The sequence below is a fragment of the Herpailurus yagouaroundi genome, unplaced genomic scaffold (assembly GCF_014898765.1).
Source record: "Herpailurus yagouaroundi ecotype Mexico unplaced genomic scaffold, PumYag 162, whole genome shotgun sequence".
Lineage (NCBI taxonomy): Eukaryota > Metazoa > Chordata > Mammalia > Carnivora > Felidae > Herpailurus > Herpailurus yagouaroundi.
In genome coordinates, this window is record NW_024412403.1 from 66,523,959 (window position 1) to 66,539,326 (window position 15,368).

Genomic DNA, 15,368 nt, shown 5'->3' on the forward strand with positions numbered 1-15,368 from the left:
ATTAATAGTGAATAAAGGATTCATTATAACCTAATTTATTTCAATGGGGAAAGTTACGTATGCCTGTGTTAAAAGAATTCAAGTAGTACAAAAGCGTATATAGTGTGAAGTAAATTTTGACCCTCAGGCCCCTTCTCGTAGTCATCTATTATCAGTTTCTTGGGTATCTTTCTAGAGATAGTCTGTGCATATACAATATCTCTTCTTTCTATGCCACATTCACTGTTTTGTACCTTTAAAAAAATTTACAATAATAAATAAAATGCTTTAGAAAATCTGATGGTAAAATTTTGTCCTTTTCTTCTCTACCTCCTTGTCTTAATATTAGAGAAAAGTTCCCAGGTTTAGAACCATGTTCAGTAACCTGATTCATTATCCAAGATATTCTCTGTATTGGAGCAAGGCAGACCCTGTCCCACCATTCATCCGTCAGGAATGGAAGAGACATGAGGAGAAACACAGAGAAGCCCTCTGGCACCTTGCCATGTAAGTGTCAGGTAGCTTCAGTTGCTACTCATGTTTTTAATGAATTTATTTTTCTTCTTAAAATTTTTTATTCTTGGGGCGCCTGGGTGGCGCAGTCGGTTAAGCGTCCGACTTCAGCCAGGTCACGATCTCGCGGTCCGTGAGTTCGAGCCCCGCGTCGGGCTCTGGGCTGATGGCTCAGAGCCTGGAGCCTGTTTCCGATTCTGTGTCTCCCTCTCTCTGCCCCTCGCCCGTTCATGCTCTGTCTCTCTCTGTCCCAAAAATAAATAAACGTTGGAAAAAAATAAAAAATTAAAAAAAAAATTTTTTTTTTATTCTTCATTTTTTGAAAGTACAATTGTGATGTTATACCTAGGTTGATTGACCCCCAATTCTCTCTCTTAACCCCTCTACCTAGTGGGGGGGCTGGGTGGCATAGTCAGTTAAGTGTCTGACTTCAGCTCAGGTCATGACCTCGCAGTTCATAGGTTTGAGCCCCGCATCGGTATGTGCTGACAGGCCAGAGCCTGGAGCCTACTTTGGATTCTGTGTCTGCCTCTCTCTGCCCCTTTCCCGCTCACACCCTGTCTGTCTGTCTGTCTGTCTCTCTCTCTCTCTCTCTCTCTCAAAAGTAAATAAACATTGAAAAAAATATGTTAACCCCTCTACCCAAAACAAGCCTGATTTAGGGGCAATGGTTATAGGTTTATAAGTTAGTAGATATTCTCAGAACCTTGGAGTGAATATATATATTAAATAACAACTTGCCAGCAAAGGTAGAGGGGGCTGAATTTGTTGTTTCTTTGATCTATCTTAGAAATTGCAACTATACCTTTCTGCTAGTATCTAAATATATATTTTTGGAGACTTACAGCCAAAGCACCTTCAGAGATAAGTCTCTTGAATTCTTTATTCTTTTAATTATTTGAGTCAAACTTAGTAAATTTTTAAAAAGCTACCTTTCAGCATGGACATAAAAAATTGTCTCTTAAAACTCTGTTATTCCTATGTGCTATTAATTAAAAGTGTGCATTTTTGTATGTGGGATAGCCTATGTCTATTCTTTTCTTACTCTTACTTCCTCTTGTTGGTTCCTGGCTTCCTGGCTCAGGGAAAGTAATTACAGCAAAACCTTGGTTTGAGAGCATAATTCATTCTGGAAACACGCTTGTAATCCAAAGCACTTGTATATCAAAGCGAATTTCCCCATAAGAAATAATGGACATTCAGACGATTAGTTCCACAACCCAAAAATATTCATATAAAAATGATTACAATACTGTAATATAATATAAAATCGTAAGGAAAATACAAAATATAAAGAAAAGTGAACAAATTAACCTGCACTTACCTTTGAAAACCTTCATGGCTGGTGTGAGGGAGACGAGAGAGGAGGGTTATTGTGTAGGATGACTTTCACTAATGGAATCACTGCTGTCTCTTGGCTCAGTGGAATCTTTTACTGCATGGGCACCATTGTATACACTCACATGGATATTGACTACAGTACAGTATTAATAAACTCTTTGTCATTTACTATATTTAATGTAACTGGTAATAAGGCAGCAAAGGAAAGGGTCTTTATCTGCAGGCAACCTGACCTAGAATGAAGCAAAGCATTCCTAGGCTTACTCTTGTATGGAAAAGCAAAGGACTGTCCATAGGTGCTTTGAACTTTTTTTTTAACGTTTATTTATTTTTGAGAGAGAAAACATGAGTGGGAGAGGGGCAGAGAGAGGGAGACACAGAATCTGAAGCAGGTTCCAGGCTCTGAGCTGTCAGCACAGAGCCTGATGCGGGGCTCAAACTCACAAACTGTGAGATCATGACCTGAGCTGAAGTCGGACGCTTAACTGACTTGAGCCACGCAGGTGCTACTGTCCACAGGTGTTTTGAAGTGACAAGAAAATACCAGTGTCATGGGGCGCCTGGGTGGTGCAGTCGGTTAAGCGTCCGACTTCAGCCAGGTCACGATCTCGCGGTCCGTGAGTTCGAGCCCCGCGTTGGGCTCTGGGCTGATGGCTCAGAGCCTGGAGCCTGTTTCCGATTCTGTGTCTCCCTCTCTCTCTGCCCCTCCCCCATTCATGCTCTGTCTCTCTCTGTCCCAAAAATAAAAAAATAAACGTTGAAAAAATAAATAAATAAAAAAAATAAAATAAAAAAAAAAAGAAAATACCAGTGTCAGTTGTGGGCACCTTCCAACATTCTGAAAAATCACTGATTTCTGCCAAACACCATGGCCTGAGACTGAACAGCTGAGCATGGAAGAGGATCACCCACAGCCCCGCAGTGAGAGAGAGAGAGAGAGAGAAGAACCATTGGCTCAGTTGTGATCATGTGACATTTGTCATCTGGTACCTCTTGTATTGCAAGACATTGCTCATGTATCAACTAAAATTTGTTAGAAATGTTTGCTTGTCTTACAGAACACTCACAGAACAAGTTACTCACAATCTAAGGTTTTACTGTATTAGCTAGTCTGAGACGTAGGTCAGTCAGATGCATGTTAGAGAAGACTTTGCTCTCAGTCTCAGATACCCTGTGTATCTCCTACTTTATAGACATAAAAATATGAAATAGAAATGTTTGGAAATGACATGTTAGACTTTAATAATGTTCTCCTGCTTCATTTTAGAACAGATACATCTTTTCAGATGGCCAAAGAGGTTTATGCAGATCCTGAAGTAACTGGAAAGAATCGCTATAAATACTTTGAAAGGTAAAAGTAATTACTAATGAAAATGAGCCCTGGTATTTTTAGAGAATGTCTTTATGATAATGATACCAGCTGTCACTTCTGAGTGCATGCAGTGTGCCAGGCACCAATTTAAGTGCTTGATATATATAATCAATTTTTACAACAGAAATATAGGATAAGATATATTATCCCCATTTATCAGTAAGGAAGCTGAGACCAAGACAGGAGAAGTAAATTGCTTGAAGTGTCTTAAGTTAGTAAGTGGCAGATCTGGGATTTCCAGCTAAATCTGCCTGACTTCAGAGCTATTAGCTGTAAATAGGAACGTATATTTGAGAACAAAATGAAGTCATCAAATCAAGTGAGATGCAGCAGAGACACCATGACAGTCATAGTACATGGGCAATTGTTATAAGTGGACACGTAGGTGACGTTTGCTATCTGTTGTGTGAATGTTGCCAAAACCAACATGGTTGAAAGTTTCACTTCATTTCATTTGTGATTAATGCTCATGTGATATCCATATAGTCAAATTAAAATGAGGATCTCCCTATAGGTTTTATGTGGTTAGAAAAATAATCTTGTGTCCATCAACTGATGAATGGATAAAGAAATTGTGGTTTATATACACAATGGAGTACTACGTGGGAATGAGAAAGAATGAAATATGGCCCTTTGTAGCAACATGGATGGGACTGGAGAGTATGATGCTAAGTGAAGTAGGCCATACAGAGAAAGACAGATACCATATGTTTTCACTCTTATGTGGATCCTGAGAAACTTAACAGAAACCCATGGGGGAGGGGAAGAAAAAAAAAAAGAGGTTAGAGTGGAAGAGAGCCAAAGCATAAGAGACTCTTAAAAACTGAGAACAAACTGAGGGTTGATGGGGGGTGAGAGGGAGGGGAGGGTGGGTGATGGGTATTGAGGAGGGCACCTTTTGTGATGAGCACTGGGTGTTGTATGGAAACCAATTTGACAATAAACCTCATATATTGAAAAAAAAAGAAAAAAAATCTTGATATACATAGGCTTCCTTGAGAAAGTAAATTTGTAATCTGCATTGTTATTTGTGAGCATCCTCCTTATGGAAGTTATGTGATGCTGATTTTTCAGAGAAATGTTAAATTTTTAACATGGTATACTCAATTTCTAGACTTTCTGGGGGTAGTTTTTAAAACTAAATCACTGGGAATTTCAGAATGTCTCAAGGAAGTGGGATCTAATGACCAACTGAAGTCCAGGTAGAAGGCATCACTTCTGAAAGTGTGGCTTCTTTACCATCTTCAGAGAAAACATCAGAATGTTTATTAAAAATGCAGATTCATTAGCTCTACTTTATTTATTTATTTTTTTTTTATTTAAAAAAAATTTTTTTTTCAACGTTTATTTATTTTTGGGATAGAGAGAGACAGAGCATGAACGGGGGAGGGGCAGAGAGAGAGGGAGACACAGAATCGGAAACAGGCTCCAGGCTCTGAGCCATCAGCCCAGAGCCCGACGCGGGGCTCGAACTCACGGAGCGCGAGATCGTGACCTGGCTGAAGTCGGACGCTTAACCGACTGCGCCACCCAGGCGCCCCTCATTAGCTCTACTTTAAATGTACTGAGTCTCCTGGGCTAGACCTGGTAATTTGCATTTTAAACAAAAATCTCCCCACTGCCCAGTGAGTTTGTGTTTGCCCAGGTTTGCAGATTACAGATTTATGGGATATTCAAGCTTACTGATTTTAAGGGACGAATCTGAGAGTTGGAATAAGCTACAGAGAGCACATAATGCATAAGTCCCACATGTTTGTGTCCTTCTTTCTCCCGCCAGGCCTTTCCTTCCATTTCATCAACAGATGCCACTTAATGTCGTTTTTGCAGTAACCAAGTAAGTAGCCATTATTTTAAAACTTTTTTTCTAGTTTATTTGCTGTTTGTTCCCATGCTTATTTCCAGAAGATAGTTCTCTAGATCAATATTTTTCAAATTCTGGATCACAAATCATTCGAAAGTCATGAAATATTTTAGTGGGTGATGAACAGCATTTTAGAAAACAAAATTGAATAGAAAATAACCAAAAGCATCAGGGTAAATTGCTTTTTTGCTTATAACTTTTGTTTTGGATAGGTACATACATACATTCGTATGTAATTGTTATGATGTAAAATGTATTTCTTCTTATTATGAGTTATGGTAAAAATAAAAGTTTAAATATCCTTTTTACTTACCTGAAACACACACTTATTTGGCAATAGTTCTTCAACATTTTATCAAGAAAATGAATCAGTCATGAAATAGGTTTTGAATACTGGAACTTCATAATTTAATAATCATCTAAGCTATACAAGTTAATTTAATATGCAAAGATCAGGGGCACCTGGGCGGCTCAGTTGGTTGAGCATCCGACTTCAGCTCAGGTCATGATCTCAAGGTTCCCGAGTTCGAGCCCTGTGTTGGGATCTGTGCTGACAGCTCAGAGCCTGGAGGCTGCTTTGGATCCTGTGTATCCCTCTCTCTGTGCCCCTCCCCTACTCATGCTCTATCTGTCTCTGTCTCTCAAAAATAAAAAATAAAAATGTTTAATATGCAAAGATCAATAAAACATGGTTTCTGTCCCAAACAGGATTGGACCAAGGTAAGAGAGAAGTAAAGGATAAGAGCCGAATCTGGGATTAATGTCCAGTTTCCTAGTCTTTTGTTTTAGGGCTATACTGTTTTTGCTATTACTGTTTCCTGTGTCAGTATAACTTAATGTTTGTCTGAGAGAAAAAAAATGAAATGATCAGGAAAAGAAACCTTTTTTAAGGTCTCAGATTTCTGAATTGAAATTTAGATAGGGCTTGCCTTTCAAACAAGCATTTAAAGGATATGGTTACCCCTTATTATATAGCATTTTATGAATAGAATATATGTTATCAAATGTCTGTAATCCTTAAGATAAATGCCAGTTATGATCCCAATTCTCCTTTGATTTTTTTAAGACTGCATGGATACCTATGGCTCTTACATAGATGGAGAATAGATTTCTTTCTTTCCCCCTTGACAGAGCAACTTTGTGTGGTTCATTTTACCCAAGGACAGCTGCAGACTTGTTTTTAGTGAAATGTTTTATATGAGCAAAGGGAGAGATATGAGACCAGTAGATCCCTAAAGATACCTTTGATAATACTTTAAATGTAGGCTCACTGGATCATCTACTTTGGAGGTCATAATTACATCAGGTTTAAAAGTTGTTCATTTAATTATGGGGAGTTCTGAGGTCTACAGTCATGAACACTGGGCCTTTTCACTTCTTTTCTAAATTAACTGTGACATGAGGGATTTCCTATAACAAACTTTGACAGTTGACATCTTAGATAATCTCTGTCCTTCTTAGAAGTTTTTAAAGAATCAATCAGGGGGCGCCTGGGTGGCGCAGTCGGTTGAGCGTCCGACTTCAGCCGGGTCACGATCTCGCGGTCCGTGAGTTCGAGCCCCGCGTCGGGCTCTGGGCTGATGGCTCAGAGCCTGGAGCCTGTTTCCGATTCTGTGTCTCCCTCTCTCTCTGCCCCTCCCCCGTTCATGCTCTGTCTCTCTCTGTCCCAAAAATAAATAAACGTTGAAAAAAAAAAATTAAAAAAAAAAAAAAAAGAATCAATCAGTATCCCTGAATGAAGTCAGCTCTGGAATTATGGCCGTGATGAATTTCTGAGCAGTGAGGATAATTCCACCTTATGTTAGTAGGGATGGACTTGTCTGGGGACCAGCTGGCCTTCTCCAGCCATACCCTTTTCATGTTTAGCTGTTGGAGTTTTTACTTACTCATTCTATGAAGCTAGCATTACCTTGATTCCAAAACCAGACAAAGACCCCACTAAAAAGGAGAACTATTGGCCAATATCCCTGATGAACGTGGATGCAAAAATTCTCAACAAGATACTAGCAAATCAAATTCAACAGTATATTAAAAGACTTATTCACCATGATCAAATGGGATTCATTCCTGGGCTGCAGGGCTCATTCAATATTCACAAATCAATCAATGTGACACACCACATTAATAGAAGAAAGGATAAGAACCATGTGATCTTGTCAATAGATGTAGAAAAAGCACTTGACAAAATACAGCATCCTCTCTTAATAAAAACCCTCAAGTAAGTTGGGATAAAAGGAACATACCTTAATGTCATAAAGCCATATACAAAGGGCCCATAGCTAATATTATCCTCAGTGGGGAAAAACTGAGTGCTTTACCCCTGAAGTCAGGAACATGACAGAGATGTCCATTCTCACCACTGTTGTTCAACGTAGTGTTGGAAATCCTGGCCTCAGCAATCAGACAACAACACAAAATAAAAAGCATCTGAATTGGTAAAGAAGTCAAATTGGCACTCTTCGCAGATGACATGATACTCTACATGGAAAACCTGACTTGACCAAAAAACTGCTAGAGCTGATATATGAACTCAGCAAAGTTGCAGGATGTAAAATCAATGTACAGACATCGGTTGCATTTCTATACACCAATAATGAAGTAACAGAAAGAGATATCAAGGAATCGATCCCATTTATAATTGCACCAAGAACCATAAAATACCTAGGAACAAACCTAACCAAAGATGTAAAAGACCTGTATGCTAAAAACTGTAGAAAGTTTATAAAGAAATTGAAGAAGACATAAAGAAATGGAAAAACACTCTATGCTCATGGATTAGAAAAACAAATATTGTTAAAACATTGATACTACCCAAAGCAATCTACACATTCAGTGCAATCCCTATCAAAATTGTACCAGCATTCTTCACAGGGCCAGAACAATCCTAAAATGTGTTTGGAACCACAGAAGACCCTGAATAGCCAAAGTAATGTTGAAAAAGAAAACCAAAGCTGGAGGTACCACAATCCCAGACTTTTGCCTGTATTACAAAGCTGTAATCATCAAGACAGTATGGTGTTGGCACCAAAACAGACACATAGATAAATGGAATAGAATAGAGAACCCAGAAATGGACCCATAAGTATATGGCCAACTAATCTTTGACAAAGCAGGAAGGAGTATCCAATGGAAAAAAGACAGTCTCTTTAGCAAATGGAGCTGGGAAAACTGGACAGCAACATGCAGAAGAATGAAACTGGCCCACTTTCTTACACCATACACAAAAATAAATTCAAAATGGATGAAAGACCTAAATGTGAGACAGGAAACCATCAAAATCCTAGAGGAGAAAACAGGCAGTAAGCTCTTTGACATTGGTCATAGCACCTTCTTACTGGGCAAGGGAAACAAAAGCAAAAATAAACTAATGAGACTTCATCAAGGTAAAAAGGCTCTGCATAGTGACGGAAGCTATAAAACTAAAAAGGCAACCAATGGAATGGTAGAAGATATTTGCAAATGACATATCGGATAAAGGGTTAGTATCCAAAATCTAAAAAGAACTTAATAAACTCAACACCCAAAAAACAATCCAGTGAAGAAATGGGCAGAAGACATGAATAGATACTTTTTCAAAGAAGAAATCAAGATAGCAAACACACATGAAAAGATGCTCAACAGTGCTCATCATCAGGGAAATACAAATCAAAACCACAGTGAGATACCACCTCGCATCGGTCAGAATGGCTAAAAATTAACAAATCAGGAAACAACAGATGCTGGTGAGGATGTGGAGAAAAAGGAACCCTCTTGCACTGTTGGTGGGAATGATACTCTTCATGGAAAATCTGGCACAACCAAAAAACTGCTAGAGCTGATACAGTGGTGCAGCCACTCTGGAAAACAGTGTGGAGGTTCCTCAAAAAATTAAAGAGAACTGCCCTACGACCCAGCAATTGCACCACTAGGAATTTATCCAAAGAATACAAAAATGCTGATTCGGAGGGGCACATGGACCCCAATGTTTATAGCAGTGCTATCAGCAATAGCCAGATTATGGAAAGAGCCCAAATGTCTATCAACTGATGAATGGATTAAGAAGATGTGGTATATATATATATATAATGGAATACTTTTTGGTGATGAAAAAGAATGAAATCTTGCCATTTGCAACAATGTGGATGGAACTAGAGGATGTTATGCTAAGTGAAATAAACCAGTCAGAGAAAGATGAATATCATATTGTTTCACTCATATGTGGAATTTGGGAGGCCTTAACAGATGAACATAGGGGAAGGGAAGGAAAAATAAGATAAAAAGAAAGAGGGAGGCAAACCATAAGAGACTCTTAAATACAGGGAACAAACTGAGGGTTGATGGGGGAGGGGCGGTTAAATGGGTGATGGGCATTAAGGAGGACACTTTTTGCGATGAGCACTGGGTGTCATATGTAAGAGATGAATCACTGGGTTCTACTCCTGAAGCCAAGACTACACAGTACGTTAACTAATCTGAGAATAATAAAATAAAATAAAAATTTTAAAAAGAAAATAAAGATGGTTACTATGAAAAAAGATAATAAGGGAATACTATGAATAACTCTATGCTTGCAAATTTGATGACCTAGATGAAAAGCTAATCACTTGAAAGACACAACTTGTCAAAACTCACACAAGAGGAAATTGGCAATGTAAATAGACCTGTATCAAAGAAATCGAATCAATAAGTACTAACATTCCAAAACATAAAGCACCAGAACCAGATGGATCTACTGGTGAATTCTACCAAACATTTAAGAAATGATACCATTGTCTGTAATCTCTTTAGATAATAGAAGCAGAGAGAATACTTTCTAACTTTATGCAGTCAGCATTATTCAAATGCCAAAATCAGACAAAGACATTAAAAGAAAGCTACAGACCATTATCTCTCACGAACATAGGCACAGATATCCTCAACCGAATGTTAGCAAATGACCAAGCACTATGACCATGTAAGATTGTCCAGATTTGCAAAGCTGGTTCAGCATTTGGAAATCAGTTAGTGTCATCTGTCATATCAACAAGCTGAACAAGAAAAATCACATGACCAAAGTGATAGAGGCAGAAAAAGTATTTGAAATACCCAGTGCCCATTCATGATAAAAGCTGAGTAAACTAGGAATAGAGGGAAACATCCTCAACTTGATAAAGAACATGTATAAAAAAACTACAACATACTTAATGGTGAGAAATTTGGAGCTTTTCCATTAAGATCAGGAACAAGGCAGGGATGGCCCCTCTCACCCCTCCTTTTCAACATCATAGAAGTCCTAGCTAACGCAGTAAGACAAGAAAAGGAAATAAAAGTTATACAGATTGGGAAAGAAGAAATCTCTTTGTTAGCAGATGCCATGTTCATCTATGTAGACAATCAGAAAGAAAGGGCTAAAAAAACCTAGAACTAATAAGTGATTATAGTAAGGCTGTAGGATACAAGGTTCATATACAGAAGTCAATTCCTTTCTATATATCACCAATGAACAAGTGGGATTTAAAATTAAAAAGACAAAACCATTTACACTACTATAAAAAATGGGATATTTAGGTATAAATTAAACAAGATATATACAAGATCTATATGGGGAACACTGAAACTTCGATAAAGAAATAAAAGAACTAAATAAATGGAGAGGTATTCCATGTTCATGGATGAGAAGACTCAATATTGTCAAGATATTAGGTTTTCCCAACCTGATTTATAGATTTAATGTAATCTCAATCAAAATCCCTGAAAGCTATTTTATGGATTTCAACAAACTGATTTTAGAACTTATATGAAGAGGCAAGAGCCCTGGAATAGCCAACACAATATTGAAGGAGAAGAACAAAGTTGGAGGACTGACACTACCTGACATCAAGACCTACTATTAAGCCATAGTAATCAAGACAGAGTGGTATTGGGGAAAGAATAGACAAAAAGATCAGTGAACTAGAATAGAGAGCCAGATATAGCCCACATAAATATAATCAACTAATCTTTGACAAAAAGAATAAAGGCAATCTAATGGAGTAAAGGTAGTCTTTTCAACAAATGGTGCTGGGACAACTGGACATCCACATGCAAAAAAAACAAAATAACAAAACGGAATCCAGACACAGAACTTACACCCTTCACAAAAATTAATTCAAAATGGATCAGAGATCTCAATGTAGAATGCAAAACTGTAAAACTTTTAGGAGATAACATAGGAAAAATCCTAGATGACTTTGGGTACAGCAATGACTTTTTAGCTATAACACCAAAGGTACAATCCTTTTAAGAAATGATGGAGGGTTGGGGCACCTGGATGGCACAGTCGGTTAAGCGTCCGACTTCAGCCAGGTCACGATCTCGCGGTCTGTGAGTTCGAGCCCCGCGTTGGACTCTGGGCTGATGGCCCAGAGCCTGGAGCCTGTTTCCGATTCTGTGTCTCCCTCTCTCTCTGCCCCTCCCCCGCTCATGCTCTCTCTCTGTCCCAAAAATAAATAAACGTTGAAAAAAAAAATTAAAAAAGAAATGATGGAGGGTTGCCCAGGTGGGTCAGTCAGTTAAGTGTCCTACTTTGGCTCAGGCCATGATCTCACAGTTCATGAGTTCAAGCCCCACATCAGGCTCTCTACTGTCAGTGCAGAGCCTGCTTTGGATCCTCTGTCTCCCTCTCTTTCTGCCCCTACTTCACTTGCATGCACATTCTCTCTCTTTCAAAAATAAACATTAAAAATTAAAAAAAAAGAAATGGTGGATAATCTGGACTTCATTAATTAAAAATCTCTGGTTTTTTGAGCTACGATGGCAGAGTAGTAGGAGGACCCTAGGCTTGACTCTTCCTTGAACATAGATAAATATCAAATCATTTTGAACACCCAAGAAATCTATCTGAGGACTGGCAGAACAAACTGCACTACTAGAAGGAGAGAAGAAGTCACATCATGGAAGGTAGCAGGTGCAGAGATGTGATTTGGGGGAGAAAAGGATTGTGGAGGGGAGGGAGCCTTGATCATGGAGAGAAGTGAGAGAAAGAGAGTGAGTGTTGCATAAGGGATTCCACAAGGAAAACATTTCCGCAAAGCCATTGACTGTGGAAATGAAAAGGGCTGATTATCATAGTTTTTATAACCAGTAGAGTTCAAAGACTGAAGTTTTAGAGTTTCCTGCCATGGCTGATATGGAATCTGGCAGGTGAGGCAGTGCTCCTGGGGAGAAGGAGGGAGGAGAGCCTGGAAGCAGACTGTGCGAACTGAGGATTCCCTCAGACACACTGGGAGAGATGGTTCCCCCTTCTTGGAGTGCATCTGGGAGAAGTGGCATTGCCTCTCTGGTGACAAAAGAACCAGCAGGTGCCATTATGCTCCCCTGCCCATAAGCATAGGCGCAGGGACACCTGCTGCAGGCAGCTGACCTGGACACTGGCTTTTTGCTGCACTTTATTCCAAACTCCAAGTTCCTATGTGTTGGTGCAGCTGCCTTCAGGGACAAACCTACCTGCACCAGCCCCAGTGTGACAAGACCCACCCCTAGAGGACCAGCATGGGTCTGTGCCATGCCATGTCCCTAAAGTTTGGAGTTTTAAAACTCAATTGGCCTGCCTGGGATAAAACCCAGGTACACTGCACTGCTGGGTGGGCAGATGACTTGGACAGACAGGGTGAAGGCAGGGATCTGAGGGACACCTGAGACACGTGAGGGGAGATTGTTCACTCTTCTGTGATGGCTTCCCAGACAGCAGTGGGTGTGAACTCCCACTCCAGGATGAGGGAGAGGGCTGGCACCATTTCCCTTCCCTGCTCCTCAGCATAAACTAACTTCAGTAAGCAACACAGCACCAATAGTGGTGGCCCAAAACACTTATACCAAGCCCTGCCCTGCTGCACTCTGCAGGTGCTTCTTTACTAGGGGGAATGTTTTTCAGAATCAGAGCAGGAGGACCCTCCCACCCAAAGACCAGCACAAACCCCTCACGTGCACCAAATCTACTGATCATAGAGTGCTGCAAAGCTTCACTACTAGTGGAAATAACATCAGGTCTCTCTTAACAAACAGACCAGAGCACACCTAGTTAAAACTTGCCACACTCTGGCCAAAGTCCAAATACTTCCCAGTATAGGCAAGGAGAAACTCTATAGAGGACTGACCTGAGAGAAAGAGCAGCCAAAAGACAGAAGCAGAGAGCACACAGCATACACCAGAGACACTTTCTGAAGTGCCAGGTCCTGGACAGTATATGATCTCTTCTTCATAAAGCCATTACTCTCAGGAGCAGAAAATATAACAGGCTTTCCTAACAGAGACTTAGACAAAATGCCAAAATGGAAGAATTCATCCCAAAAGAAAGAACGAGAAAAGGTCATGGCCAGGGATCTAATCAAAACAGATATAAGTAATATACCTGATCTAGAATTTAAAACAACAATCATAAGGATACTAGCTGGGCTTGAGAAAAGCATACAAGACATCAGAGAGTCTATTACCACAGAGGTTGAAAGACCTAAAAACTAGTCAGGTCAAGATACAAACTGCTATAACCAAGATGCAAAACTGACTTGATGTATTGACAACAAGGATGGATGAAGCAGAGGAATGAATCAGTGATATAGACGACAATATTATGGAAAATAATAAAGCTGAAAAGAAGAGGGAAAGAAAAGTATTGGATCATGAAAGTAGGCTTAGGGAACTTAGCAACTCCATAAAGCATAATAACGTTCATATCATAAAGAGTCCCAGAAGAAGAAGAGAGGGAAAAAGGAGGAGAAAGTCTGTTTGAGGAAATTATAGCTGAAAACATCCCTCATCTAGGGAAGGAAACAGACCTCCAAATCTAGAGGCCACAGAGAACTGCCATCAAAATCAAGAAAAGCAGGCCAACACCAAGACATATTGTAGTAAAATTTACAAAATACAGAGATGAGGGGGAAAAAAAACAAAACTAGGGTACTTGGAGACAATGTAATATATTATTTATCACTAAAAAGAAATGAGCTTTCAAGACATGAAAAGAAATGGAAAAGAAATCTTAAATACATATCACTGGTGAAAGAAGCCAATCAGGAAAGGCTATATACTGTATGATTTCAACTGCGTGACATTCTGGAAAAGGCAAAACTATGGAGATTATAAAAGGATAATTTATTGTCAGGGGGTTGAGGGGCATGGATGAATAGAAGGAGCACAGAAGATTTTTAGGGTGGGGAAAATGCTCTGTATGATCCTATAATGGTGGATACATGTTATATATGTATACGTATATACATAAGGATTTGTCCAACCCATAGAATGTATAACACCAAAGAGTGAACTCTAATGTACACTGTAGGATGATTATGATGTGTAAATTTAGGTTCCTTAGTTTGGTTTTTTTTTTTTTATGTTTATTCATTTTTGAGAGTGAGTGAGAGGAGGCAGAGCATGAGTGGGGGAGGGTCAGAGAGAGAGGGAGAAGAATCCAAGGCAGGCTCTAGGCTCTGAGTTGCCAGCACAGATCCTGATGCAGGGCTCGAACTCATGAACCGTGAGATCATGACCTGAGCAAAAGTCAGAAGCCCAACTGACTGAACCACCAGGTGCCCCTTAGTTTCTTCGGTTGTAACCAATGTACCACTCTGTGAGGGATGTTGATAGTGGAGCAGGATATGCATATGTGGAGGCAAAGTGTTAATTTTGTTGTGAACCTAGAACTACTATGAAAAATTATCTTTGTTAAAAAAATTTATTTTTTTATTTAAATTTATTTTTTTTATTTAAAAAATGTTTTTAGGAGAGAGAGGGCATGCATGCAGATGGGGTAGGGGCAGAAGGAGAAAGAGAGAATCTCAAGCAGACTCCGTGCTCAGCGCAGAGCCTGCCATGGGGCTCAATCCCATGACCCTGGGATCATGATCTGAGCTGAAATCAAGAGTCAGAGCCGCAACTAACTGAACCATCCAGGTGCCCCTGAAAAAATTAAGTCTAAAAAAATACAAACATTCATTGGAGTTTACAGAATTACAGAACAGGATTTGCTACTTTGTGAAACCCCTCATTGTGTTTAGTTTCATTGGGCTGGAAGGGAAAATCTAGAAGACTACAGGTATGGCAGATAGTCCGTGCTCCTGGTGTCTATGTGGTAGTTAGGAAAGAAACTGTATTAAGTTATTATAGGACTTCTGTCAAAGTAGCATTCCCCCTTTGCATCCTCTCCTTTGACCCACCTACAAGGGTCTTAAGTCACCATAAAGCTTAGTCGGAAGGATTCATGAATTTTATTTGTTGTTGTTGTTGTGTATTTATTTATTTTGAGAGAGAGAGAGAGAGAGAGAGAGAGAGAGCGCGTGCGTGCTAGTGGGGGAGGGGCAGAGAGAGGGA

General features: G+C 39.6%; 1 protein-coding gene across 7 annotated transcripts in view; it reads left to right on the plus strand.

Moving 5' to 3' along the window:
* The window catches only part of CFAP91 (cilia and flagella associated protein 91), a 91,374-nt gene that overhangs the window by 16,945 nt on the left and 59,061 nt on the right, over positions 1 to 15,368 (plus strand). For 5 of the 7 annotated variants that reach the window (XM_040484603.1, XM_040484602.1, XM_040484598.1 and 2 more), the window contains 3 exons: positions 329 to 486; positions 3,101 to 3,184; positions 4,983 to 5,039. In XM_040484603.1, the coding sequence (XP_040340537.1) occupies positions 353 to 486; positions 3,101 to 3,184; positions 4,983 to 5,039 (275 nt within the window). In that variant the 5' untranslated portion in view covers positions 329 to 352. The remainder of the gene's footprint in view (positions 1 to 328; positions 487 to 3,100; positions 3,185 to 4,982; positions 5,040 to 15,368) is intronic. The other 2 variants (XM_040484601.1, XM_040484605.1) reach the window with 1 other exon arrangement.